Below are 26,505 nucleotides of genomic sequence, written 5' to 3'. Positions count from 1 at the left end.
AGATAACATCTTTGCTGTTTAGGAGGTTGCAACACCTACACAGCCAAAGGTGCCAATTCAATTCAATTCAGTTTATTTATGTACCTTTTCTTGACAAATGTCATCTCAAAGAACTTAAAAAAAACATTTGGGGCTCCTTGGGGCTAATTTTGGTCAGCCCAGGACCAGCCCGTGGCCACAGGATTCATCCAATCAGGATGGACTTTTCTCGAGCTCAAGTGTGTGTGGGCGTGGTTTGGCGTAGACTGAGTAGGTGCTATGGCGAGCAGTATTAGCATAAAGGAGGTGGATTATTTAACCTTTCTGTGTCCCAGAAAAGTCGTTGGAGTGAGTTTCTCTTTACATAAGGTAGGTCTCATTTAAAAACATATTGTAGCTTGTTTCATTTTATCGGTGTGATTGTGTCCAGTGTTGGGGAATTAATTTGGACAACTGCAGAGGCTCTATGTAAGCTTGGTCTTTGGCATGTTTCCATGGTTGTTTTTTTATGGTTGACTATAGCAGGTTTTATTCTTATTTTGCAAATTGGATGTGTCTCTTATTTGGAATTTTAAAAAATTATATATATATATATATATATATATATATATATATATATATATATACATAGTATATACTGTATATACAGTATATAGTGAATAGGTTCAATATTTTTGTCACTATATATATATGTGCATGTGTGTGGGGTGTGAGTGCGTGTGTGCATGCTGTAGTTTTTCAGCTCTACCCAGCTGATTTGCCAGAGTTTAAGCTGTTGCTAAGTCCATATGCGGTATGCTCATATTTTCACACACAGACAACCTGAACAGTGGAGCTCAGATCAGGTTCAGTCAATGATGTTGGACTACAATAAATTGGCTACTATTCTAAATATAAATTGAATAATGAAGACATCTGTGCAGTGCACATATTATACTAATAAGCCTGATCCTTTGTCCTCCTCTGCACTGTTAACTTGTCTTGTCTGCTTCGTGTGTTCTTCAAGTGAAGCTAAACACCAGTAATTCCCTCTGCATCCGGATAAAGGACACCCAGGCACTCATCAACATTTGACATACAAAGAAACTCCGTGCAGAAACATTCCTGTTCAATAAAGACATGGAGGGATAAAGCAGTGAAGTGGCAGGAGGAGGAAGAGGGCTTTGAATAATGACTAGTTTTCAGAAGAGGAGAGCAGTGAAAATACCTGGTAATTGCATAGTGCCACATGCTCAACCTTATTTAATTTCTGCCAGGTGGATGTTGTCTTCATGTTCAAAGGTTACTGCAACTAAAAACTATAATTTCTTGTTCTAAAATATACTAGGGCTGTTGTAAACAAATAGTTTAGTAATCGAGTAATCTATCGATTATTCTTACAATTAATCGAGTAGTCGGCTAAAAAAAGATAAAATAAAACATTGGTAAATCTAACATAACAGCAGTATTACTATCGCATATCAACATCAGTCCACTTTTTCACGTTTGAGCATCCCTAAGAATTACTTTTCTGTAGTTTAGAAAATTAACTCGTAACACTAATAGCTCACTTTCTAAGTTAACCTGAAAAAAAGTTGTACAACAATCTGAAATTATATTCAATTTGTGGAAATCAGCAGAAAAAGACAAATAATAATTTGAGTCTTGTTTTATTCTCAATGTCTTCCACTCAAAACCAAAAATTGAATGTAGGACAATGGTTGGTGTCTTCTCATATCACCTTCTCCCCTTCACAATAAGAGTATACATTCGGGTGTGAAATATATACATTGTATATGCCTAAGCTGCTTTTTATATTGACAGCATGTCATATTTTATTCTTATTATATCTTGTCTACGTTGCTACTCAGTGGTGGATGTTGTGTGTCTTGTCTCTATGCTGTAACTGCGAAATAATTTCCCTGCTGGGATGAATAAAGTACTTCTATTCTATTCTATTCTATTCGAAACAATATCACAAGTACATAAAAGAAAACACACACAAAGGAAAAACTAAACAGCAGCAACAAACAAAACAATTGAAATACCTAATGGTAACAACTAGGATGTTTATTAAGTCGGCCACCACGGCTTCTTTTCACAGGAACAGGGGTTGAAACTAAAAGAGAGTCTCTGCTACCAAACTGTCCACCTGAGGGGGACAAACCAGCAGATAGAGTGAACCCCTGAGAGGGTGCAGGCGTTCGATGATACCAAAAAGGCTTTGGCCAATGCTGTGCTCTTGGCCCATCCATCTCCAGTGACTCCTGTGGCTCTAACAACTGATGCCTCTGATTATGCAGTTGGGGCAGTTTGTGAGCAATGGGTGGATGGTGCCTGGCAACCCCGCGCTTTTTTTAATAGGAAACTCCAGAATGCCGAAAAAAAGTATAGCACCTTTGATAGGGAACTGCTTGTCCTTTTTCTGGCAACACGCCATTTCTTGGCAAACCTCGGCTTTGGTCCCTCCTAGTCGGCGGGTTTTTGATGCAGTTTATTCCCTTCCACACCTGGGCTTAAAGCTTCTGTTAAACTGGCAGGGGCAGGCAAGCTCACAAATACGCTTGTAAAATATGTCCATACTCCAGCTTTTGGTTTATGTATTCATCTTCAGTGAGTTTAACAGATGACCTCTCACCTTGCCCAGACATTTATAGCTTTTGTGTTCATGTTAGTGACGGGATTTGACTCCTGCATTCGTCACACACATGAACTCATCTACCGACTATGGAGAGCCCGACCCAGAGTCCCCAGACTTCTCTTCAGCTCCGGGAAGAGAAAAGCTGCCGTACTCCAAGCATCACTCCCGTCATTTAAAGGATGCTTATTGGTCCCACCAAAAAATGTCAAAAACCCAGACATTATCATGAATCAGTAAAATCCTCCCAGGCCGAACTTGAAAATTGGATGTTATGCTGCTAACACTTAGCTTTTGTCAACAACTCAGGCTGAAGTAAGAGCACTGCACAACGCAAATAATGACCCGGCCAGAACACAGTGTGCTAAATAATAAAACATAATTTAGCAAAGCTTCGAGGCAGATATATTCTCCTCAAAGAATTTTAATAATCGAGGTACTCGAATCATTCGAGGAATCGTTTCAGTCCTAAAATATACTGAGGTAATATTCACTGTAAACACATGAAGAAAGATGCAACCTAAAACTGAAACTATTGTGATCGTCAAGTACTATGTTACCTTCAGCCATGATAAAACTCCTGCATATATTAAACTTAAAGAATTGGCCTCCGTCTCCTTAAGAAGCTCTTGGTCGTTCTGACACTGCACCTTCGTCACTACAGTGCTCCTCTATTATACCATTTACAACCATTTTAAGCTTTGGACTAAGAAGTAGTTCCTATGATGAGCTCAGCAGATGCACAGGTGTTTGTTAATTTCTGTTGCTGCTAGTCTGAGGAGCTGAGTAAGGGAGGAGAGGAGAAAGATGCTTTGTGAGGTGGAGACTTGACTGAAGACTGCAGCTCTGAGGAGGACAAAAAGGCAGGGGTTGGTGAGGGCAAGTGTTTAATCAGCCCAAATAGTTGCTGTGGGAGATTTAAAGGAACATGCAAGACAAAATCAAAGACTCCAGGTATGTCTTTGATGAATGAATAATATTATAACATAATATCTTCCTGCTCTCCCTCCCGTATCTACCCTGCTTCTGCTCTCTGTCCTGGGCTGACTTGTTAATATTTTGGAGCGTCTCTGTGCATATCTTCTGAGTTGCAAATAATGTATCTGGTCAGCTGGTCTCTCAAAGAAATTTTCTTGATGAGAAGACTGGGCAAAGGAGAGCCCTCTTGCCCCAATGGGACATACACATCTAGATACACAATGGATTCCTGGGGGAATGGAAGATCGTGTGTCTGTCCATATGGTCGGTCGAGGATGTTGAAGATGTGCACGTATTGGATGATTGATAGCAGAATTTCTGCTTTTTGAATTTTGTGGTTACCTGGTATATTTTGAAATTCAGAAAACATCAGCAACTCAGGCTGAATTGTGTTAGTTGCACTGGAGAAATAAAAGAACATGATCCTCACAGTGCTGCCTGCTTTGTCCAGAGGACAGTGGGTTTGTTGAAGCAGGTGTATGATGGCATCATCAATGCTGATGTCACGGCAACAAGCAGACTGCAGGGGGTCCTGATATGTGCTTGTTTGCTTACATCAGAGCCAGAGACCTAAAAAGGCTCAACAGCCTGATAAAGAAGGCTGGTTCTGTTCTGGGGACGACTATGGAACATCTGGAGATAATTATGCAAAGAAGGATTCTTCATAGGACCAAGAAAATTATGGACAACCCTGACCATTCTCATTACGATACTGAGCATCTTTAGTCAGAAGCTACTTCAGATTCCATGCAGTACAGACTGTTGCAGAAGATCTTTCCTGCCAACAGCCATAACCATCTTTAATTACTCTTTGAAGTATCTAAATTAATTAATTTCCTTTTGGGATTAATAAAGCATTTTTGAATTTGAACTTTGAATTTTAATTGAATTGAAGCCATGTGTCAGTATAACATGATGCTGAATTTCCTACATTCTTTGTACTTGTCAGGGCTTGAAGTTAACAATCTCACATTACAAATTATGATAGATTCAAATTCAAATTCAAAAATACTTTATTGACTCCAAAAAGGGACGTAAAAGTTGTTGTTAATTCATATGACTTGAGCTTTCTTCTGCTCTCATCTTTGTTCCTGTTCTGTCTCCTATTCATCTCCTTTGGGATTTCTGGTTTCAGCTGTGGTAATAAGTCAGCTGTTAATCAGCTGCTTCCTGTTGCAAACCACCCTGTTGCTATGGTTAAGCATCACAACAAAATAGTAAAATCTGAAAAATATTGCCAAAAATCAGTTCTACTATACAGTATACAAAACAAGAAGGACTAGTTGTTCAAAGCAAAAACAATTTTTACCGGTCTGCGGTGCAATTCTAGAATAAAATACAGATTATATTCTGATTTATTCAATAATGCTATTGCTCTACCTCTTCAACATGGGTTGTGTTTTTATGTTGTCGATATGCTGCTTCTCATGTGCAGAGTTTTTTTTTTTGTTTGTTTTTTTTTGTATTCATTACCAGTCAAGAATGTGCCATCAAAGTTAAACTGCTTCAGAGCTGCAAACTACGCTGCTGTTTAATGCTAATGAGATCAGAATAAAATGATATGGGGATTTCATTTTTAAGAAAATAATAGGAAGGAATGTATTATAATGTAGTGAAAAGTAAAATGCAGACAGCTTGTTCTTTTCGTGACAAAGGAGGTGGTGCAGCACAGTGAGGGGTCTCAGAGACTTCACCTTCTTTATTCCCAAAGAGGCTTACCTGCTTCAGGTTTCCTCCATACAAAAGACCAACAGGCCAAGGTAGGTGTTACACTATAATTTCATGGGAGGAGACGGTTGGGAAGGAAGTCTGGATGGGAACCAGAGAGCATTAGGAGGGGCAGGGGGGAGGAGTAGGCTGGGGGTCGCAGGTTGTGCTGCCACTCTTCAGCTCAGGTTTTGTCTCTTGATGCTCTACTTTCCCACATTTGATATTTAGAGACTATGGCTTAAAATATACTAACCAACATCAATGCAGTGTTACTTTAATTATGACCACGTAGCAGCTAGAAAATATTGAATGGTTTATGTTTCCATCTACTTTTATTGCTTGCTTCTTCTATCTTGTAAATAAAAATTGAATTTTATTTTATAGTTGCAGTGAAACAAAGTGCAACCAAACATGTTTAACATGTTTATAGTAAACAGATTGATTCTATTCTGCTTTATTCCACAATGCTATTACTCCACTACTACTATCAAAGTTCTATTATTGTTCTGGCAGAATTCAACTTCAAAATTATGAACTGTGCAACATTAACTGTGTCCTCAAACCCTAATAAATCTTTACTAGGTGCTAAAAATTAAAGGCTTTTAAAGTAGCTACATGCAGGGGCTTTCATACATTTTATTTGATTGTAGGCTTTTATTACAATATAGTCCAATAGTATCTAAGTAGTTACGATGAACTAGATTTGTATTTCCAAGCTGGAATTTAAGAATTTGACGTTCAAAAAATCATAGTAGGTTCAGATTTTGACTTGGAAACTCAAAGGTTCTTCACTTGCAAACTGACTAAACCTGACATGGCTGCCTTGCACATAACAGATGTGATGGCTGCAGTAATACATGCATCTCACTTTGTGTTTCTTAAAAACTGCTGCACACACAGAACTACACAAATTATTGGACGAAATAACTTATTATCAGCTTGCATTAGTCGTCACAGCCTGGTTATTTCACACAACAGTTAAGAAATCCTGCTGGGTTTCTGGTGTTATTACGGCAACCATCACTTCCAGATCCAAGTTCAGACTTCAGAGGTTCATTAAGACCAAGCTTCAGTTAGTCCAAGCTCACACATTTTGTGTTTAAATATTGTTAAAAAAAATAAATAAAACAAAAGCGTGCCAGGTATCAAGACTGAATTATGCTTCTGGAAAAAATTAGAATTCAAACTATTTGTAAAATCCAACAAAAGCTTTGCAGAAAATAAAAAAGTGTTACTTTCCTATCAAAACCTTTTCTGGGTTAAATGTCTACCATTACCAAGAGTAATGATGAGCCCGTTTCTAGAAATACAGCTGTACAGTGTCTATGAAAAGTATTCACCCTCTTGGATATTTAACCCTTTTATTGCTTTTACAAATCAATCATGATTAACAAACTTTTGCTTTTTGGCCAAAAAAATGACACAATCCACTCAAATCAACATCAAAGTGAAAACTGATTACTGGAAAATATTGCCAATTAAGAAAAAAAAAGACGTTTCACGAACTCCTACCACTGTTGCAACCATCACCTCACAATTGTAGTACAAACAACAGCTGGTTCTGAAAGGGACACTCACTGGTTCATCAGTATTCCTGAGTACATTGACAACATGAGGACTAAAGAACATTCCAAGCAAAACATAAGAAATATTAAAAGTATAAGTCAAGGAATGGACATTAAACATCCCCTGGATATCAAGGCTGGACTAGAGTTTGAGAGAATCCATGTAGGAGACTCCATGGTCAGGTGAAAGAAACTTTTTGCTGGAGCTTTTTGACCGCCAAACACACCATCCCTACTATGAAGCATGGTGGTGGCAGCATCATGCTGTGGGGATGCTTCTCAGCAACAGGCGCCCGAAAGATTGTAAAGATAGAAAATAAAATCTATTTTCCAGCAAGACAACAAGCCGAAGCATCCAGCTAAAAGCTACACAGAGATGTTTGAAGACAAGAAGGTAGAGGTTCTGGAGTGGCCCAGAGAAAGCCCAAGCACCGACCCAACAGAACATTTGTGGCAGAACTTAAAAAGGGCTGAATTTGCATCTACTGACTGGATGGGGGTGAATATTTATGCAATCTGTTATTGTATTATATGTGCAATAATATTAATATTAATACATCAAATTTTTATAGTGCTTTTTCAGGCACAGACATTTTATAAGAGAAGAATAAAATAAATTAAAATATGACTTTATGCTTGATGTTTTTATTTGTCATTTTTGTAGAAACCAGTTTTCACTTTGAAACTTTTTGTTAAAAAAAAGAAAAAGAAAATTAACAAAAAAAAAAAGCAAAATTAAGTTGATAATGATTGATTTGAAAAACAATATAAAAAGTGTAAAATATTCAGAGGGGTGAAAACTTTTTATTGGCAATGCAGTTGGTATGTTCAAACACGACACTCACTGAGTGAAGGGCCAGTTTGAGTCAAAGACAAGTGGCTGAGTTGAGCTAAAAATATATGAAACAGCAACCAGTCTGCTGAAAATGTCTAGAAGATAGCCAGTCTACATTCTGATTATATCAAAGACAAAGTGAGGATGGAATCAGATTCACAAAGTGTTGAACACCCCGACTCAAAGAGAAAATCAGCCACTCAGTTCCCACCAAACATTCTAATTAGAAGAATGCAGGTAGAAGCACAATGAGATGACAGACAGGGTGGACAATAAAACAGAGGGCAGAGCAGGAGACTCACAGAAACCTCCACATATTTGGCTGCTGCTTTCACCTTTTAGGAGGGAGAAGGGGAGCAGTGGGATGAGAAGAGAAAGGAGAAGAATCATCACACTGAAGCCCAGCTGTAAAGATCTAGTTTCCAACAAATGAAACGCTGCCCATGTGGCTATCTAAAACAAAGAGGCTGCATGTTTGTGGTTCTCACTGTGAAAGAGAGGATGGAGGAGAAGAACGTTCCTTCATCGTATCTGGACAGCTTGGAGAGGACGCTTTCTAAAACAGCAGTACACTGCAGACACAGAACACAACAAATAAGATTTGTTTCATGAAGTTACTATATTATAATTTGAACATGCTTCAGTGTCATTTTTTATTAAATACACATTTCTCAACTCCAATAATTTGGAATTTTACTAAGAAAAGATTAAATTCTTTATTAATTGTAAATAAAGTCAAACAAAAAAAAAAGTCCCCCTATGAAATATAGAAACTCACTTCTAACACAATATCACAAGCAGTACAATATTAACTGTCAATTCTAAATAATACAATGTCAAAGATAAATATTTTTTGTTCATGCAAGACGAGAAAAGAAAAGAAAGGTAATGTGCAACAAAATTCTTATGAACAATACAACAGAATCAAGGATGAAAGTACCTTTGATGTGAGGGAGAAGATCATTTCTTTGAACGTGTCATCAATCAGAACATCAATTTTGGAGTGGTACTGTTGCTGTGGTTACCAGGGAGGCATCATATTCGTGGAGGGGGGAGACATGGAAACGACAAAAACAATGACAGTTTTTTTTTTCTAAAATAAGATAGATGCCCCCCACAGAAGCATTGTGGAGGGCATCTTAGGAGTGCCGTTAAAAACCTTCCCAACGGTGTAACACTGCAGAGTTAAGCAGGTAATAAGATGCCTTTTGCTGCTAAATCAAATTCCCATCCACACAGGAAAAGCAAAGGAATCTGAAGGATACTACTTCTGTGTCTCTGCACAATTAGAGCAGCCTTGTATTCTTTTAAAGCACCGGTCTAGCAGCAAGGACCAAAGGCTCACACGAGATTCAATTAATCCGCCATTTCATGTCTTGTTTGCCGCGATCCCCAGCCCCCTGAAAAAATATTCATGGCACCTTTTCCCTTGAAGGAAGAAGAGAAAAAAAGGCCCAGAGCTGAATGGCAGCGGCAGAAGGGGAGTTCGTCTCTTGCCAACAATGCCTTTTCACTGGCCGTCTAAAGAGCACCCAAATTAAAAATTTCAATCAACAAAGCACATAGATCGATGACAAGCCGCAGATCTGGGGAGGTCACAGCCAAATTTAGCTCCTCCTGCTTATCCACGAGTCTGCAAAATAGCAGTTTTCTTTCAATTTACCTCTTTTTTTTTTTGCCAAGCTTACTTTTTTCTTCTAGTCTTAACAACTACATTCTCTTTCCCACTACAGCAACTAGGTTATTGATTACTGATGTAATTTAAATAACTTAGCAGAAAAGGTAAGGAAAATCTGGTAGGTTATTTTCTTGTTGGAACAATGCTTCTTTGCAATACATCTCATTCTGTTGGAAAGCAGAATGGTGCCACATCTGTAGGAACTGCTGATGTGTTGGTTGAGCAGCAGAGTTGAGTACGTGTGCTGGACCCATGGAATGTTTGCCAAATGCTGCCATGCCGAAACGTTTATGATGCTACTGACCTGCAGCAGTTCAGCCACCAATGTTGCCTTTGGACACTTACAGTTTGGTTTCAAAGTCCAACAGAGGAATTCATAGAGACATTTATGCTAGGTGTACTGGAAATTTCAGCTTGGCAAACAAAAATGTTAAATAATTTAGTTTTATCAATTGATTAGATGTTCTGCACAAGTTTACTTTGTCTTTTTGTAAATATAAAAATCTTTGCTTTGTTTGTATTTTTAATATATATAAAAAAGAAAATTTAATCTCGCTACGGATAGTGTGCACCTAAATCTTTTAGGTGCACACTATCTTTGACAAAATAAAAAGGAAGAAAGTACATGTCTGAACTAATACATAACTTCCAAATTAACTTACACTGTGTCAAGAATATCTAAATTTTGTTAATCTTTTAGTCAATTTTTTGTGTTCTTTAATTTTTCTAGGTTGAACAATATCCAGACATGAAATCTCACTGAGACACCCCATCTCATGGTCACAGACGTGTTTCAGCAAACAATTAAATCAGATGTATAACACAGAGTGCTGATGACACCACCATCACTGTTTGTAGTGGGGATGGTGTGCTACTGATCTCGACTTGGGATGTAATGAGTAGGTGGGCAGAATATTTTGAAGATCTCCTCAATCCCACCTACATGCCTTCCATTGAGGAAGCGAAGCCTGGGAACTCCGGGTCGGGCTGGCCAATCTCTGGGGATGAGGTCACTGAGGTGCTTAAGGAGTTCCTGAGTGGCAAGGCCCCGGGAGTGGATGAGATTTACCCGAGTTTCTTAAGGCTCTGGATGTTGTAGGGCTGTGCTAGTTTATGTGGATGTTGGGGTAAGTTCCCCTTGATTGGGAGACCAGTGTGGTGGTACCTATGGGGGAATTTTAGTGCCATTAGACGAGAGCACACATGAAAGCAGGACTTCACGTCTTTATTCTAAAAACTTGTAATGCTTATGCTCAAAATTTCTGCACTCTTTCAAATATTCTCTGTACCTTCTCAAATGTGTTTCCTCTTCTCTCCACTCGGATCAAATTTCCACTCAAACTTCTCTGTTCACTTGCAAATTTTTTTTCTGCTCTCTTGAGAAACAAAAAGTACCATTGCATGGCAACCTCTCAGCCAATAGAATGAAAGGGTTACTTTGGGTGCAAAGGTTTCCTTCAGTGTGTGCCTGTGTGGCTACTATCGATTGTAGTAGAACCCATATGATAGCAACTGCTGAGCAGAGAGAAGTTCTGAGCGTGAGGAGAAAGGTTTGAGAAAACACTAAATATTTGAAAGAGAGCAAAAGTCTTGAGTACAAGCAATACAAGTTTTGAGAACAAAGTCCTGCTTTCAGACTGAAAATGTGTGGCTTATGACAAGTTCCCCCGTAGTCCCCTAATTAAAAAAGGGGACTGCAGAGTGTGTTCGAACTACAGAGAGATCACAGGTTGCATGCTAAGATCTATTCAGGGGTTCTGGAGAGGAGGATCCATCAGATAGTCTGACCTCAGATTGAGGAAGAACAGTGTGGTTTTCGTCCTGACCGTGCAACACTGGACCAGCTCCACACCCTCACCTTGGTCTTGGAGGATGCGTTAGAGTCTACATGTGCTTTATGGACTTTGAGAAGGTGTTTGACCGTGTCCCTTGGGGAACCCTGTGCGGGGTGCAATGGGAGTATGGGAGTACGGGCCCTTTGATATGGGCTGTGAGGTCCCTGTATGACCGGTGTAGGAGCTTGGTCTGTGTGGCTGGCAGTGAGTCGGGCTTGTTTCCAGTGGAGATAGAGGTGGATTCCACCAACGCTGGCCTTTGTCACAGATTCTGTTCATAACTTTTATGAACAGAATTTGTAGGTGCAGCCAAAGCATTGAGGGGATCCATTTTGGTATCTACGTTTTGCAGATTATCTGGTCCTTTTGACTTCATCTAGTGGATGGAAGGATGGATAGAAATGGACATGCACCATATACTGTAAGTTTACCATGATCAGAAATTGAACGTAAAACCATCAATTTTGTATAAAAAATAAAGTGGATTTATTGTCAAAAAAAACAGTTGAGTAGAATGATTATTAAGTTATAAAGAATGTTGTCCAAATGGCAATAGTGAAACAATACACACCCCTGACAAAACAAACTTCTAAAATATCCAATTTGTCAGTTAGAAACCAAATGGTCTTTAGATGACGGTGATCCGTTCAACAATGGTTTTTAGGTTTGAGATATCCTAATTAAATCTTTTTATCTTCTTAGTTTTGGTAGTTTCATCATATTTAATGTGTGTCCACAGTAACACAATATTACAATATATGAACAAAAAGGACAACAAGGCCAGTGACCTGACCTTAAAGTGCTGTTAATGCAAACATGTCAGTTTAAAAAGGGGCATTGAGAAAAAAACAAAAAATTTTGGTAATGACACAGAGCAGATAAGATTTCAAAACTCCATTTTAGAATGTGGGATGGGTATGAAGAGAATAGGGCATGAGGGGATGGAGTGACTTACCCATTGTATGTCAATCTGGAAGTCAAGCAATAATGTCCAGGACAGATGGGCATGGGCATAGGAGAACATGAAACAAACAAAAGATGACACAGTGAGCAATAATGCAACATATAAAATAAAAAGTAGTGTGCAAATCTGTTTAATTTGCTTATCTTAGACTTAGACTGACTTTATTGTCATTTTGCATGCACAGGGTGAATACAGAACGAAATTTCGTTGCATATGGCTCAGGACAATGTTTCGAGCTTTCAATGTTGTGAGGTTACTCCAGAATAAAATAAAATACAGTATAAAATATGAATATAAATATAAATATAGAATATAAAGTGCAGTAATGACAGTAAAATATAAGTTATTTAGCTCTGTACATGTGCAAGGTATAAAGTGGAGACCAGATTTTAAGTGCAGTCCAGTTAAGAGTTCAGCAGTCTGATGGCAAGTGGGAAAAAGCTGTTTCGGAACCTGGTGGTCCTGCACCGGATGCTGCGGAACCTCTTTCCAGAGGGCAGCAGGGAGAACAGTCCATGGCGGGGGTGTGAGGGGTCACTGATGATGTTTCGGCCTCGGGACACGCAGCGCTGGGATGAAATGTCCTGAATGGAGGGAAGGGGGGCCCCGATGATCCTTTCTGCTGTCCGCACCACTCTCCTCACGTTCTTCCAGTCGGAGGCGCTGCAGCTTCCACACCACACAGAGAGGCAGCTGGTCAGAATGCTCTCTATGGTGCTTCTGTAGAACGTCTTGAGGATGGGCGGGGGCAGGTGTGCTCTTCTCATCCTCCGCAGGAAATACAAACGTTTCTGTGCCCTCTTGGCCAGAGACGTGGTGTTCACAGTCCAGGTGAGGTCGTTAGTGATGTGCACCCCCAGGAATTTGGTGCTGCTGACCACCTCCACAGCCGAGCTGTTGATGAGCAGTGGAGCGTGGCTGGGCCGGTTCTTCCTGAAGTCGACGATCATCTCCTTCATCTTGTCAACGTTCAGGATCAGGCTGTTGTCTCTGCACCAGTCCACCAGCTGCTCCACCTCCTCTCTGTAGTCCAGGTCGTTGTCGTCTCTGATGAGGCCCACCACTGTTGTGTCGTCCGCGAACTTCACGATGTGGTTGGTGGCGAACCTGGGGACGCAGTCGTGTGTCATCAGAGTGAACAGCAGAGGGCTCAGGACGCAGCCCTGAGGGGAGCCTGTGCTGAGGGTGATGACATCGGAGGTGTGTTGTCCGATCCGGACTGACTGAGGTCTGTCGGTGAGGAAGTCTAGCAGCCAGTTGCGCAGGGGGGGTGCTGAAGCCCAGGTGTTCCAGTTTTCCTGCCAGATGCTGTGGGATGATTGTGTTGAACGCTGAGCTGAAGTCCAGGAACAACATCCGCACATGAGTGTTCTTCTCCTCCAGGTGAGCCAGGCTCAGGTGTAGGGCGGAGGAGATAGCGTCCTCAGTGGAGCGGTTTCGGCGGTAGGCAAACTGGAACGGGTCGAATGTGGAGGGGAGTCTGGAGACGATGTGTTCTTTTACCAGCCTTTCAAAGCACTTCATCATGATGGGAGTCAGTGCCACAGGCCGGTAATCGTTGAAAGAGGTGACTTTAGGTTTCTTGAGGTTATCAATACGCAGACAAAAAGATTGTACAGCTGCATTTACTAAATCTATTTATATATCACTTTGTAGTGAAAATCATATGAGGTTTAGAACAAACACTGTGAGGAGAGATAACATAACTGGATAAATATGCAGTAAAAACAATGCCTAGAACACATGTGCATTAAAATGTTGAAGCAATCTATCGGTTGCGTGTAGACAGAGCTGGCTTATGGTTGTATGAGGTTCCAAAACTGAACATATAAACTTGTACACTACCTGCACAAATAAGAAACTGAGTTGATACAATAAAGAAATAAATACATGGAGCTTCACACACAAAGATGAAGCGTTCTTCTCCTCACTGCTGTGTATAGAAATCAGCCTCTTGGCAAAATCAAGAGCTTGATCCCTGTAAATACAGGTTGAAGCAACCACCTCTACATAGACAGAAAGCTGCATGTTGATGATGAACACCACATTGATTCACTAATCCATCTTTCCACTGGGTCACTCCAGTGGAAAGACGTGCCTCCCTCAGGAGGGAAAGAAGAAGAAGTTCTCCCAAGTGGAACAGTAGACCTATAGTTGGGTTAAAAACCTGGACTGTGCTGTGTCTACTGTGATGCAGATGTAATACAGACCTATTGTTGTGAAGAAACAGCTGAGACAAAAGCTGAAGGTTTCAGTTTAACAGTATTTGTTGCACCTCTCATTCCTGAGAGCTGCACTGAGCTTCCTCCTCAGCAGCCTCTTGCACTGAAACTTAGGTACATGATGAGAAGATGATTATTCTGGAGCAGCTCAGAGTAGAGCTACAGCTTCTCTATGAATCTAAGTGGGCATCTGCTGAGCAAGTGCTCTAGATGACCCCTGAAGGAGGAGTTTCTAAGACCGTCCACTTGAAGGTCTTTGTGTAGGACTTGAAGATTTAGAATGCATCTGACTCCAAATATATAAGCCAGAGTAAAGCAGGAGGCCCAGAGCGGCAACACACACAACTATGCTGTCTACAGACACCGAGTAAACAGTTCCCCCACTGAACGGCTCTCATTATTTATGGCCTATGTCTGCAGTGGAAGCATTTATTGTTCAGTGTGATCTTTAGTTAAGTATCCAGGGTGTAAAGATTTTCTATTTATTGAGCTCAGTGAAAAGTTCTATCAGGAAAAACAGGAACAACCAGCATCACAAAACACAATGTCAGCTTCCATTTTCAGACAGTCACTTTTAAACTTAGATGCATAAAGATATAATATAAAAGAGCTGCTCTGATAATGCCAAAATATGTTAATTAAATAAGTTTGATAAACTGAAGTACCAATTGTGCTAAGCTAACCCACTTGTAAGAACAAAATCTCCCTATACAAACATCTCTACTCTATTTTATTTGAGGTCATTGTGAGTTCAGAAACATCTTCCTCTATTTTTATGTTGGAGATTTTAACCTTTTTTATAATTTTTTATTACGTATTTCACCTTGACACAAATATTTCATCTCAACTGTGATTTACTTCAATACCCGGAACACTGAGCAGGATATGCAACATTTATCTGCAAGAGAATTCATTGGTGACTTGTTATTTAGAATCCTGATGCCTCCCCCACTGATGTCTTTATAAACCAAACATGTAAAACAAGCTGAAAGAAGACAGATAAAGGCATTTATTCTTTAGAAAGCTCCTTAGACCTATTCATTTTTCAGTCAGAGAAGGTTCAGTCAAGGTTATTTAGATGGTGGACATTTTAAACTGAATAAACCTAATACAGACAAATTGAATCATGTATTGAAATGCAATGTCAAACTAAAGTTTTGTTGCATTAAAAATCAAGACGGATTTTGTGGAAATATTTGCTCTAGTTGTAGTGAAGTCTTGTTTTCAGCTGCAGTATTCAGATGGGTCAGAAATGGACTTGAAAGAACAGCACAGACCAATTCTTTGTTGTTTCGACTGTTCAGGCTGCTGTTGTTGCTCATTGTGTAGGGAATATTTTCTTTACCTTTAGGATGTGCTGGGAGATTATCATCTTAGATGTGCAGCTGAAAATAGTGAGAAATGTTTCTGACACCTTGTTTAATTTAGAAAAGAAGCAAAAAGGATTTCAACCCACACTGAGTGGGTATACTGAGGATTTCAGTATACTATTATGCCTATGGAAGTATCACAACCAATCGGTAAACACCTTGCTCTCAGTAATAGTCACTGACAGTTGTAGATGCTGACCAATGCTTCAATAAACTCAACTGCATAAAAGGATTTTAGTGCTGACCAAAATGCTTCTACCTAACCAATCAATTTTATTTGCATAGCACAATTCAACAAGGAAGTTCAAAATTCACACAATAAAAACATAATGCAGTAACCAAAAATTAAGCAGCAAATCAATATCAAATGTATTGATTAATGTTCCAATTATTATGAGTCCGAGGCTACTCTATAAACAGGTGGTTTTTAGTTTTGATTTAAAGAAACTCAGTGTTTTAACTATTTAGCAGTTTTCTGGACGTTTGTTCCAGACTAGAGGAGCATGAAAACTAGTGCTGTCAATTGACTAAAAACTTTGATCAAATTAATCACACTCTCACACTTCAGGATTAATGACTATGCCCAACTTTGTAAGCCTGAAATATAAATATGCATGCTGCTGTGTAAGCCCCTCCTCTCACACTCCATACAATTAAAATGCAAGATATTATCTGATTTGGTTTTTTGGGTTTTTTGCAGCAGCAGAAAGCAGGTCATGTAGTCTTCCCATACTCAACAGCAAGTAATGGAAACTTACTCTACTACTCATACAAATAGCAAACATTTTGAGGAACAACTGGAAGATTTTGGGGTTATATGGACAGTTGCTTTGGGCACAAACCGCCACTTTCATTTAAAAATAAAAGTTGAATTGTCTCAAACCAAACATGTTGAAAAATTCTCTGCTTTCCAGGTTTTTATATTCAGGAAGGTTTTTAAAAGTTAATAGAAATTTTCCTCTCCATTCATTTCCTTTGGAACTTGTGTGTTGAGGCGACAGTTGGTTGTCCTTGTACAGCTGAGCAACCGGCGTGATTCGTGCATGTGAAACTTTGAGCTTATGCATGTGTAGAGACAAATGTGCACAAACTGGCTGGCGTCAAGGCACGTCTCAATAGCTGCCAGAACCAGAAGACCTGATAGGTCTAGAACAGGGGTGCCCAAAGTCGGTCCTCGAGGGCTGGCATCCTGCACGTTTTAGTTCTCTCCCTGGTGGTACCAACAACCTTTTCAGCATGTCAGTGTTTTCTTAGGCCTTCTAACAAGCCATCATTTGATCCAGGTGCATTAAACCAGAGAGAGAACTAAAACATGCCGGATGCTGGCCCTAGAGGACCGACTTTGAGCACCCCTGGTCTAGAAGGTTAATACAGCAGATCTAACCTATTGTGGTGCAAAACTGTTCAGTGATTTAAAAACTAACAACAGTACTTTAAAGTCTGTTCTCTAAGCCAGTGTTTGGTCCTCAAGGCTCACTGCCTTGCATGTTTTAGGTATTTCTTGCTTCAGTTCAGCTGATTTCAATTGATGACTGATTAACAGGCGTTTGTTGAACTGCAATCAGTTGAATGAGGCACATTAAAGCATGGAAACCTCTAAAACATGTAGGACAGTGTGCTTTGAGGACCAGGGTTGAGAAACACTGCTCTAAGCTACAGGGAGCCAATGGAAGGACTTTAGAAATGGGTGATGTGCTCTATCTTCTCATCTCATGAAGGAATCAATTCAACCTTATGGAACGCAAACACCACAAGCATACACCAGAAATAGCACAAACAACTTACTTCTTTGTAAAGTAAGAGAATTTATTAACAAAATATTCAATAAACCATATACTGAAACTACCAAACTGCAACTAAAATACTAAGCCATAAAATTTTTTGAAGTAAATGATCAAATCAAGTAAACAATGAATTATGATATCAAAATGAAATGGAATACTAAAACATAACTTCAAAACTAATTAACTGATTAATAATCGTAAAATGTCAGTAAACAACAAAAGTATCAGAATTCAGCTTCAGCATAAAAATGCATGTAATAAAAACAGGATTTGTGATGACGGAAGTGAATTCTCCTTGTTGGCAGCAGCTAGCAAGGAAGATATCAGTGAAAAGCAGAGGGAGGTGTGTATGCGTGTTGAGATGTGTGTCAAAAGGATGGGGGCTGGCGCCCCCAATTTGGCACTGGTTTGAAAAACCAGTGCCAAATAAGAACAAAAGGCCAATGGACATGTGGCTAAGCCCAGCTTTCGAAGGTACACAAAGAAAAGAGTGTCTTCAGAGATCCTTCACTGAAAAATTAGACTGAATGTTTGCAGTCATGTGCATTCATGAGTGAGCAGCAAGTGACAGAAAAAGAGAGAGAGGGAGAGGGAGAGAAAGAGAAAACGAGAAACTGGATTCAGTGTGATTATTTAATATTATGCTACTATTTAAGCCAATATGGTGACCATGCTCCCTTTGATGGACTGGTGATCTGTCCAGGGTGACCCCGCCTCTCGCCCTCCAGTTGACTGCTGGAGATAGGCACCAGCACCCCTAGCAACCTCTCTAGGGATAAGCATGGGTGATGTGGGGGATGGATGGATCCATCCATCCATCCATCCATCCATCCATTCCATAGGTCAAGATGGCGCCGGCGCAGCTGGCTGCCTGCAGACGCAGCTCCTGTCATGTGTGTTTGTCTGTGTATATTTGCTGTAACCGATTAAGGATCCGTGCTTGAAGAACCCATGGATCATCAGTTAAGCTTTCTACAATGGCTGGATGTGGTTCTGTCGATGTTCTCCGCGTTCTTCTGCTACTTTTTATACTCTTGGTTGCGGAGAACCTCGCGGAATGGAGTAGCGGCATTGTTTACTCGCGTGAACAGCTGATTGCGCTGTGTAAGCCTCTGCTGCTGCCCGGAGACAGGCCTGTGGTCCCAGAGGAGTTACGGAGGAGACGACGGGGCTGCAGGTCTGGAGTTAAACGGAGGGAGAAGAGGAGACGGCGCATTTAAGGCCAGCGGTACTGGCGATTATTGTGGGGAACTTGAGGTCTTGGGAAATAGGACAGACGAACTCACAGCGCTGGTTAAGACCCAGAAGGAGTACTGGCAGTGCAGTATCTTCTGCTTCACGGAAACCTGGTTGCACTCGCTTATTCCGGAGACACTCGCTCAGCGTGGAGGTCCCTGGATTTTCCTTGGTGCGGGCGGGACAGGGACTTTTCCAAGAGTCAGAAGAAGAGGGGCGGCGGGATTGCACTTTATGTGAGTGAGAGGTGGTGTAATCCCGGTCATGTTAACGTGAAGGAACAGATTTGTAGCCGGGACATTGAACTTCTGGCTGTGGGAATGCAGCCGTATTATTTACCGAGGGAGTTTACGTCCGCCATTTTGATCGCTGTTTACATTCCCCCATCAGCTGATGCAGCGGTGGCCTGTGACGTCATCAGCTCCACCGCAGCCAAACTCCAGACTCAACACCCGGACGTTGTTATTGTGTCTTGTCTCTATGCTGTAACTGCGAAGTAATTTCCCTGCTGGGATGAATAAAGTACTTCTATTCTATTCTATTCATCCAATTGCATCTCTCCAGAGATACAGTGGGTTTAGCCATTTAAAAATACATTAAACCAATGTTATGAAACAATATCTAAATATCAGTATCATTCTATTTATAACTAAATCATCTGTGCTTATTTATATAAAGAAAGCCTTATGTATCTGAGTAATAATTCCTGATACTCAGATGGTGACCTCTTTTATAGGGTATTAGGTACTTTATATGTATTTTCCAGGCACACAATGTCATTTTAGATCACAGTCTGACATCTTGAAATTGGCCGTCGTTTCTTTAAGAACCTCCCGTCCTTTCCTACACTCCTCCTTCAGTACATCATCACAACAATGTTTCTCCATGGTGTCCATCAATGCCATTTGGAACAGTTTTTAGTGCGTTGTAGTTTGCATGATAAGCTCAGCAGACGCACAGTTCCACCAGGTGTTTGCTAATTGCTGCTGCTAGTCTAGTGGAGCTATGTGGAGCTAGACTAGCAGCTCCACATACAGTAGCTCCAGACTGTGAGGCAGATGTTCGGCTGGAGACTGAAGCTCCAAGTAGCTTTGGGTAAGTAGGCAGAGCATTGCAGGAGCAGGCGACGTAAAGCTCATAAAATTTGATTTGACATAAACCTTCCCTTTAATAATTTTTATTAACAATAAATTATTTATTATAGTTATTAGGTTACATAAGCCAAACATTGTACTCAGGTCATGTGAATCAAGCTAACAAGCCGTGTCTGGTTAAATTTACCTCCTGGTTGCAGTCCAGCACACAGAGTTTGGAGCTCTGCTTCTTAGCATCCAGCAGCACGTTGAACATGGTGCAGACAGAGAGTGGAACCCGGAATTCTGTAGATCGACTCGTTTTCGCCATTTTGGTTTCAAACGCAGATTTTGTCCTGCAGGACAAAATGATGACTGATTTATTTTAACAAACAAATTGGTGTAACATTTAGAGGTCGACTGATTATTGCTGATATAGATTTTTGAAATGCAATCACTGACCAATTGCTGGTTTAGCCCAATACCAATTATTTTATTTTGCTTGTACGGTTTTATTTCGATGTGTCCTTTGATTAGAATGTTTTTCAATTGCTGTTACTTGAAACCTGTGAAGTTTTAGGTTGAAGTAAGACAAATGAAGCAGCATTAGTTATTTTTGTAATTCTGGCATGTTTTATGCATTCCCCTGCTTCAGCACACATGATTTCAATTGATGGCTGATTGACAGGGTTTTGCTGAGTTCCAATCATTTGAATGGGGTGTGTTGAGGCAGGGAAACATCTATAACATGCAGGTCTTGAGGACCAGGGTTAAGAAAAACGCTGACGTCAAGTTGCGTCAGCAGCCACACTACTGCACGTCACCTTCAGAATGGAACCAAGAAAATATTATTCTAACTATTTAAACTATTTACAATAAGGCTAATAAAAAAACGTACAACTAGCAGCCAGCGTAGATCACCTGGCGCATAAACAAACTGAACTGAACATTAAGTGATGTTCCATGAGCTTCCTCCGCAAAGGAGAAATGTGTTCTGATTTGACTTTTTTTTGTTTGTTTGTTTACATAACTGTGGCTGTGAAAAGGTTCTCCAGTTGCTCTGCCATTTGGGAAAATATAGGTAACAGCACATACATCAGCACAGTGTCTAAACAGAAGTTGTGTAGCATCTCTGTCTGGGTCCATGTCAGCTTACTTTAAAGCTGCAATATGTAACTTTTATTTAAAAGAATGTTGTCTTTTTGTTTTTTTTTTACATATTTGTTGAAAAAAAACAACTAATTTGCTTTTTTGCATCATGATTTATAATTTTAGACAGATAGTCAAGCGCCTCTGCCTCGATTATCCGTAGTGCTCCCAGTGCTAACTGCAGGAATACACAGAAACAACCAATCAAAGCCACGAGGAGGGTCTTAGCACTGTCAATCACCCGGGTGTACATGCTATTCACACCCTCTATATGCACAACAGCTGGAATGCTGTGATGTCCAAACACATGCCAGTCTAAAAATGAAGCAAAAACAAGTAAAAATTGGCAGGCTGATAATGTCGGTTGACCTCTAGTAATATTTACTCATGCTGTTAGAATGCTGGAGGCTCCTGACCTTTTGACACAGGCCACCATCATGTCACTGGCCATCAGTTTGAGTCTTTGCTCCAGATGTTTGGCAAACTCTGGTTCTGGCCAGTGCAGGTCCATCACAAACATCTGCAGAGCGTCCAGCTTCCAGAACAAATCCTCAGAGGTGGCTGATCCATTACTGCAAGGTGGAGAATGTCCGCAGCAGAAAGCAGTACATACAAACACATTTCAAAGACCTGTGGAGTTCATCAATCTTTGTTTTGATGAACTAATTATTTAACGATAAAAGCAAAACCTGAAAAGCAAGAGAATTGTAGTTTTTCATGCTATAATCCCATAAAAAGATTTGTCTAATACTTTTTAGCTTTCCCTGCCATCGTCTTTTGGAGGTGGAATCTAAAAAAATCTTTACATTGGTCATTTGATTGTGTCAAACAACTTTAACAAAGTAACATGCTATAACTTCCAGTATACAGAAAATGTAATCATAGCTGTGCTTTTACATTGTAGGAGATATAATTATTTCTCACTGAACATATAAGACAGACGTTCATTGGCAAGTTCAGTCCTGATCCTGATATCATGCATCTCAACAATTCTGCTGGCCTTGCAAGACAGATCTCCTGGTTTTGAGTGTCAGTGACACCAGAAAAGCGTTCATGTTTGCCATTTGTGTTGTTAATTCAGTTATGTTTCCCATTTTGAATGTTGGCAACCTTCTCATTTTTGACTCCTGTGTTTTAAAATAAGATTCAAAATTGCAGAAGAAATTCTGCTTTCCATAATTTGGTCATTTGCTGGGCAATTACGGTATAACTCTTTACCAACAAACAAGTATCAGTGGTTATGGTGAGATCCTTAAAAAAAGCTCTGTGTCAGTGTAGGTGTCTGTCCATCTTTTGTCCCTCTCTCTGGGTCCTCTGTGTGGGGCCTCCTGAGATTCGTCCTAATGCCCATTCACCTCATTCACAAAATGGTTCCATCATTAATCACAAATCAAAGCAACCATGTCGCGTGAATGTGAGCCTTTGAAAACCAAACTGACATCAAGAAACCAGGGGAGGTCTGGAGGTGCGGGACCCCAGCAGGATCAGTAAGGAGAGTTACACAGACAGTCAGTGTTTGGTGTCTCCCATTGTAAAGGATGAAACTCCTCTCATCACCTCTTAGTGACATAAGTGGCTGTTCCACTGTTCATCACGAGTCAGTCTTGGCCAAGCTACAAAAAGAAGATGACTCGATCTGTGCCGCCCCAGCAGCCTGCTACAGGGGCTCCATGAGGTCTGCCGCTGGGCAGAGTGAGGCCGGTATGTTGACGAGGTAACGCTAAACATCATGGAATTACTGAGCTTCATGATGCCACAGTGGAGAGGAGCCAACCCTCTACCAAAAACTGAAGGCTGAATATGGGTCTTAATATAAAACATTTGTCATACCATCACTTTCTGTCATCCAATTCAAGTTATTGTTAATAGTCTAATTTCTTAGTATTACATAGAGAAATGCTCCTTTATGTTCATTTAAAGGAGAACCAAAAAACTAAAGTACATAGGAAGGAACAGCCTGTGCAGATCCCTAGAATTTGTTGCATGATTGTCAGATGTTGCAGTAACTGAAGTTTTTCCATCTCTGGCAACATGCAGAATTTGTATATATATATATGCGACTATGACACATCCTCATTGTTTCTGAATATACTTAGTTTAGTTGACTATTGTTTGACAAACTCGTAAATAAAGCGCAACTTCATAAATACATTATTCCTGTTCTCAGTTGCTGCAAATATCCATGAAATTAGTTCAATTTTTGATTCCTTTCGTGAACATGACCCTGAGACCCCTGCCAATTATGTACTGGGGTTCAAAGCTGCGTGTTTTCACTTGGTAAACAGCACCATGAGAACAGAGACAGATGGACGTCTTGCTGCTTTCTCTCCCCTGCAAACAGGTTAGACAGTAACAAGACAACCCTCAGCACCATCAACATCCAAGTGTACAGCGCCCACAACTAGAACCACGGCCACAGGGGAGGGGGGAGTAACAAGTCCTTTTAGCTCCCTCATTTTTCTCACTTTGCCTTTAAAAGACTGCTACCTTAAAAATGCCGCACAGAAATAAATACTTTGGGTTGAGTCTGTGTTGCAATTAAAAGCTTGGTGGCTATCCCCCTCATGTCTAATTACTGGTGCTCTTCAGTGAACGTGCTCCGCCCTGCTCCCCAGGGAAACGGGACGATCCCACTCACCCGTCTGTGCTTGTTAATGAAGTGCCAGCTTTTTCTCCCCTCTGTTTTTTTTTCCTAAAGTAGTGGCCGGCCAAGTGAAGTGAGGTAGAGGAGCAGTGTGTACTGTGCTGTGGGAATGGTTGGCAGAGTCAGACTGAAGTCTTTTTAAGAAAAACACCCTCAAATGGTCTCCTGAGAACCTCCAAACTCTCTATTGCCCTCCAAAATGGCCATCCAAGCTAGTTCTGCTGCAAAGCTACAAACCAGACAAATGAGTTCTTTGGAAAAGCAGGAAGAACAGGTGTTTGTCACCAATTCAGTGCTTTACTTTCTTTGTTTAGTTAGAGTTAGTCATTCTACCTAGCCAATACCACTAATGCAGCATAGTGAGGAGAATGTTTGATGACTGAACTAGTAAACTTTGACCTCCGTATGGGTCGCGCTGCACTCCAGCTCCACTCCAGGATCCTTCAGTGACATTTTAATGACAGACAAAAAAACCAGAATAAACAAAAAAAAAAAAAAATTATGTAAGGAAAAATGCTGAGGTCACAAATGGCTGGACACATTTCATGGAGCATCACAGCAGTCCAGGATCATCACACTACCACCACCATGTTTGACTGTAGGCATATGCATGTTGCAAGTTTGGTTTAGTTAGTCAACAGAATATTTCCCCAAAAGTCTTCAAGACACCTTTTGGTAAATGTGAAAGGGCCCTTTGTGTTCTTTCAGTCAGCTGTAGTTTTATAGACTTGGAAATCTTACTGAGGTCAAATTTTCCCAGTTTTCCTTTCTAATTGTTGAATTGGTGCAGTGAGGCCTGCAGAGCTTAGATGCTGTTGTGGGTTCTTCTGGGACCTCCTGGATGAGTCCTGATGACCTGGTCCTGAGGTCCTCCATTGCTCCATGTTGTCTCCATGTGTGGATAACGGCTCTGGGTCTCTGGGTCTCCTCCCAGTGAGACATGGTGGAACAACCCATAAGGGTGGCATTCAGGAGGCATCACAACCAGAAGATCTAGACAGATTCTGCTTGGTGATTTTTGGATTTTACAGGTGTTGCCGTAATCAGGTTTGGGTGTGGCTAGCGTAATTTACCCCAAAAAGTTAATAATGGTAGTTCTTTTTTTACCCCTTCAGGGGGTCTTTTGTGGGCTGTAGTGTCCCTTATATTAAAGTAGGCTGACAGGAAAGGGGGAAGGAGAGGGGGGAAGACATGCGGCAAATATCGTCGGGTCCGGGAGTCGAACCCACGACAGCCGCGTCGAGGACTCGAGGCCTCCAAACATGGGTCGCGCTAAATCATAATTTAGCATGAGATTAGGTAAGGTTATCATCAGGTCATTACTATATTTAAGCAGGACAATATAAACTCGACAGCAGAGGTACATCCTGGATGTATAGCAGGCATAATACTTTAAAATTCTGAGACACAATTTTACTACAAGTCCCTAAAGTTGGTGGAAGCCTGGCCTTACTGGTCAAAGTCAAACACAGTCAATGGAGTAGTATTTTCCAATGGTAGCATATCATCCTAGACCACCAGAATATAAGGGAGATATGGAAGAAAGTGAAATGGAGATTAGTAACACTGCAAAAATAAAAATTAAAAATAGAGAAATGTCAGATAGAAAAAAGCAAAGATTTCAAGTATTAAAACTCAGGTTGAAGATTCTTTATTAGCAGTGAAGGATTTCATTAAAATCCTAAGCGCATAAGTTGAAGAGTTTTAAAATTTTTTGCAGTACAACAATGCTTAGCAGTTTCTTTTTATCAAAAGCAAAAAGATATGCATCACAAAATTAAGTTATTATCTAAGCCACTAATGTTTATGAATGCCTTTCCTTCATCCACTCTGTCTCTTCTCTTCTGTTGAGCTGTTGATGATGCATTGTTAATGTGTTTACTATTAAGAACTATTATTTTAAATTTTTCATGCTGATGACTTGCCTCCATTTTTGCTTCAACTGCATGTTTCAGTTTCCCAATTTCTTATTTTAGACACACTTGACTTATGAGGAAAAAAAACACAATATTTTGTTTATAGTCTTCAATGAAACTTTAGATAGTTTGATCCTGTCCCACCATTTTAACTGGCACATTGTGGGCTGTGACAGGAGTTAGCTACATGCAGGAACTTCATTTTATCATAACTGCAGTTTTAGAGATGTTGTTCAGCTGAGGCAAAACATCCAGTTTTCAAACTATTTGGCATTATATCCATTTTAAAAAAATAAAAATTAGAAACACCAGCTAATGTCACAATAGGGCTGCACAGTACTGAATAAACATCCTTCAGTGCATTCATTGATCCAGCCAGGGATGCAGGGAGCTAAAAGCCCTTTCTGGTACAAACATGTTGCTTCAACACTGTGATAGCATTGAACCATCACTTAATCTTTTCATCTACTTCTTTAATGTTGAAGAATGTTCCCATCACCTCATCAAATCACGACCAATCACTTTAAAAAATGTTTTATCAAATATCAACATTGGCTGTAAGAGGCAAAATTTTTATCTCCAATAGGTTTTGGTTCCTGACTGAATCAACAAATAGACCAAAAATGTTGATTATGGTAATGAAAAACCTTTTGTACCTCGGCTTAGTGAAGAATGGAATTTTGTAGCTTTGCTTTCATGCAGTGGTTTATCCAACCATAAAGATTCAGATGCATTTATTTTCAGGATGTCTCATGGTAAGAAAACCAGATGCTCTTCTAAATCGTGCAACTATATTTGGGAAAACGTGAAATACTTTAGGTCTGAATATGCACTGTATAATATTTTCAGTCGTATTCAGTAATCCAGTGAGTAACTTGTGAGTGTGAGAGGTTCAGGTAACTTTGGGTTGTAAAGCTGCTTCAACAGTGCTTCAATTTGGTCTGAATTTC

The 26,505-nt window shown here is 40.2% G+C and overlaps 1 protein-coding gene across 11 annotated transcripts in view; it reads right to left on the bottom strand.

Annotated features, from left to right (window-relative positions):
* The window catches only part of cadps2 (Ca++-dependent secretion activator 2), a 142,634-nt gene that overhangs the window by 16,482 nt on the left and 99,647 nt on the right, over positions 1–26,505 (bottom strand). For 5 of the 11 annotated variants that reach the window (XM_028040865.1, XM_028040885.1, XM_028040905.1 and 2 more), the window contains 6 exons: positions 21,412–21,567; positions 20,055–20,202; positions 12,153–12,167; positions 8,625–8,699; positions 8,173–8,256; positions 7,987–8,019 (listed from right to left, as the gene is read on the bottom strand). In XM_028040865.1, coding sequence (XP_027896666.1) covers positions 7,987–8,019; positions 8,173–8,256; positions 8,625–8,699; positions 12,153–12,167; positions 20,055–20,202; positions 21,412–21,567 — 511 coding nt within the window. The remainder of the gene's footprint in view (positions 1–7,986; positions 8,020–8,172; positions 8,257–8,624; positions 8,700–12,152; positions 12,168–20,054; positions 20,203–21,411; positions 21,568–26,505) is intronic. The other 6 variants (XM_028040875.1, XM_028040914.1, XM_028040951.1 and 3 more) reach the window with 4 other exon arrangements.

This window comes from Xiphophorus couchianus, chromosome 2 (assembly GCF_001444195.1).
Source record: "Xiphophorus couchianus chromosome 2, X_couchianus-1.0, whole genome shotgun sequence".
In the NCBI taxonomy this organism is placed as follows: domain Eukaryota; kingdom Metazoa; phylum Chordata; class Actinopteri; order Cyprinodontiformes; family Poeciliidae; genus Xiphophorus; species Xiphophorus couchianus.
This window is presented reverse-complemented; position numbering and strand designations above follow the sequence as displayed.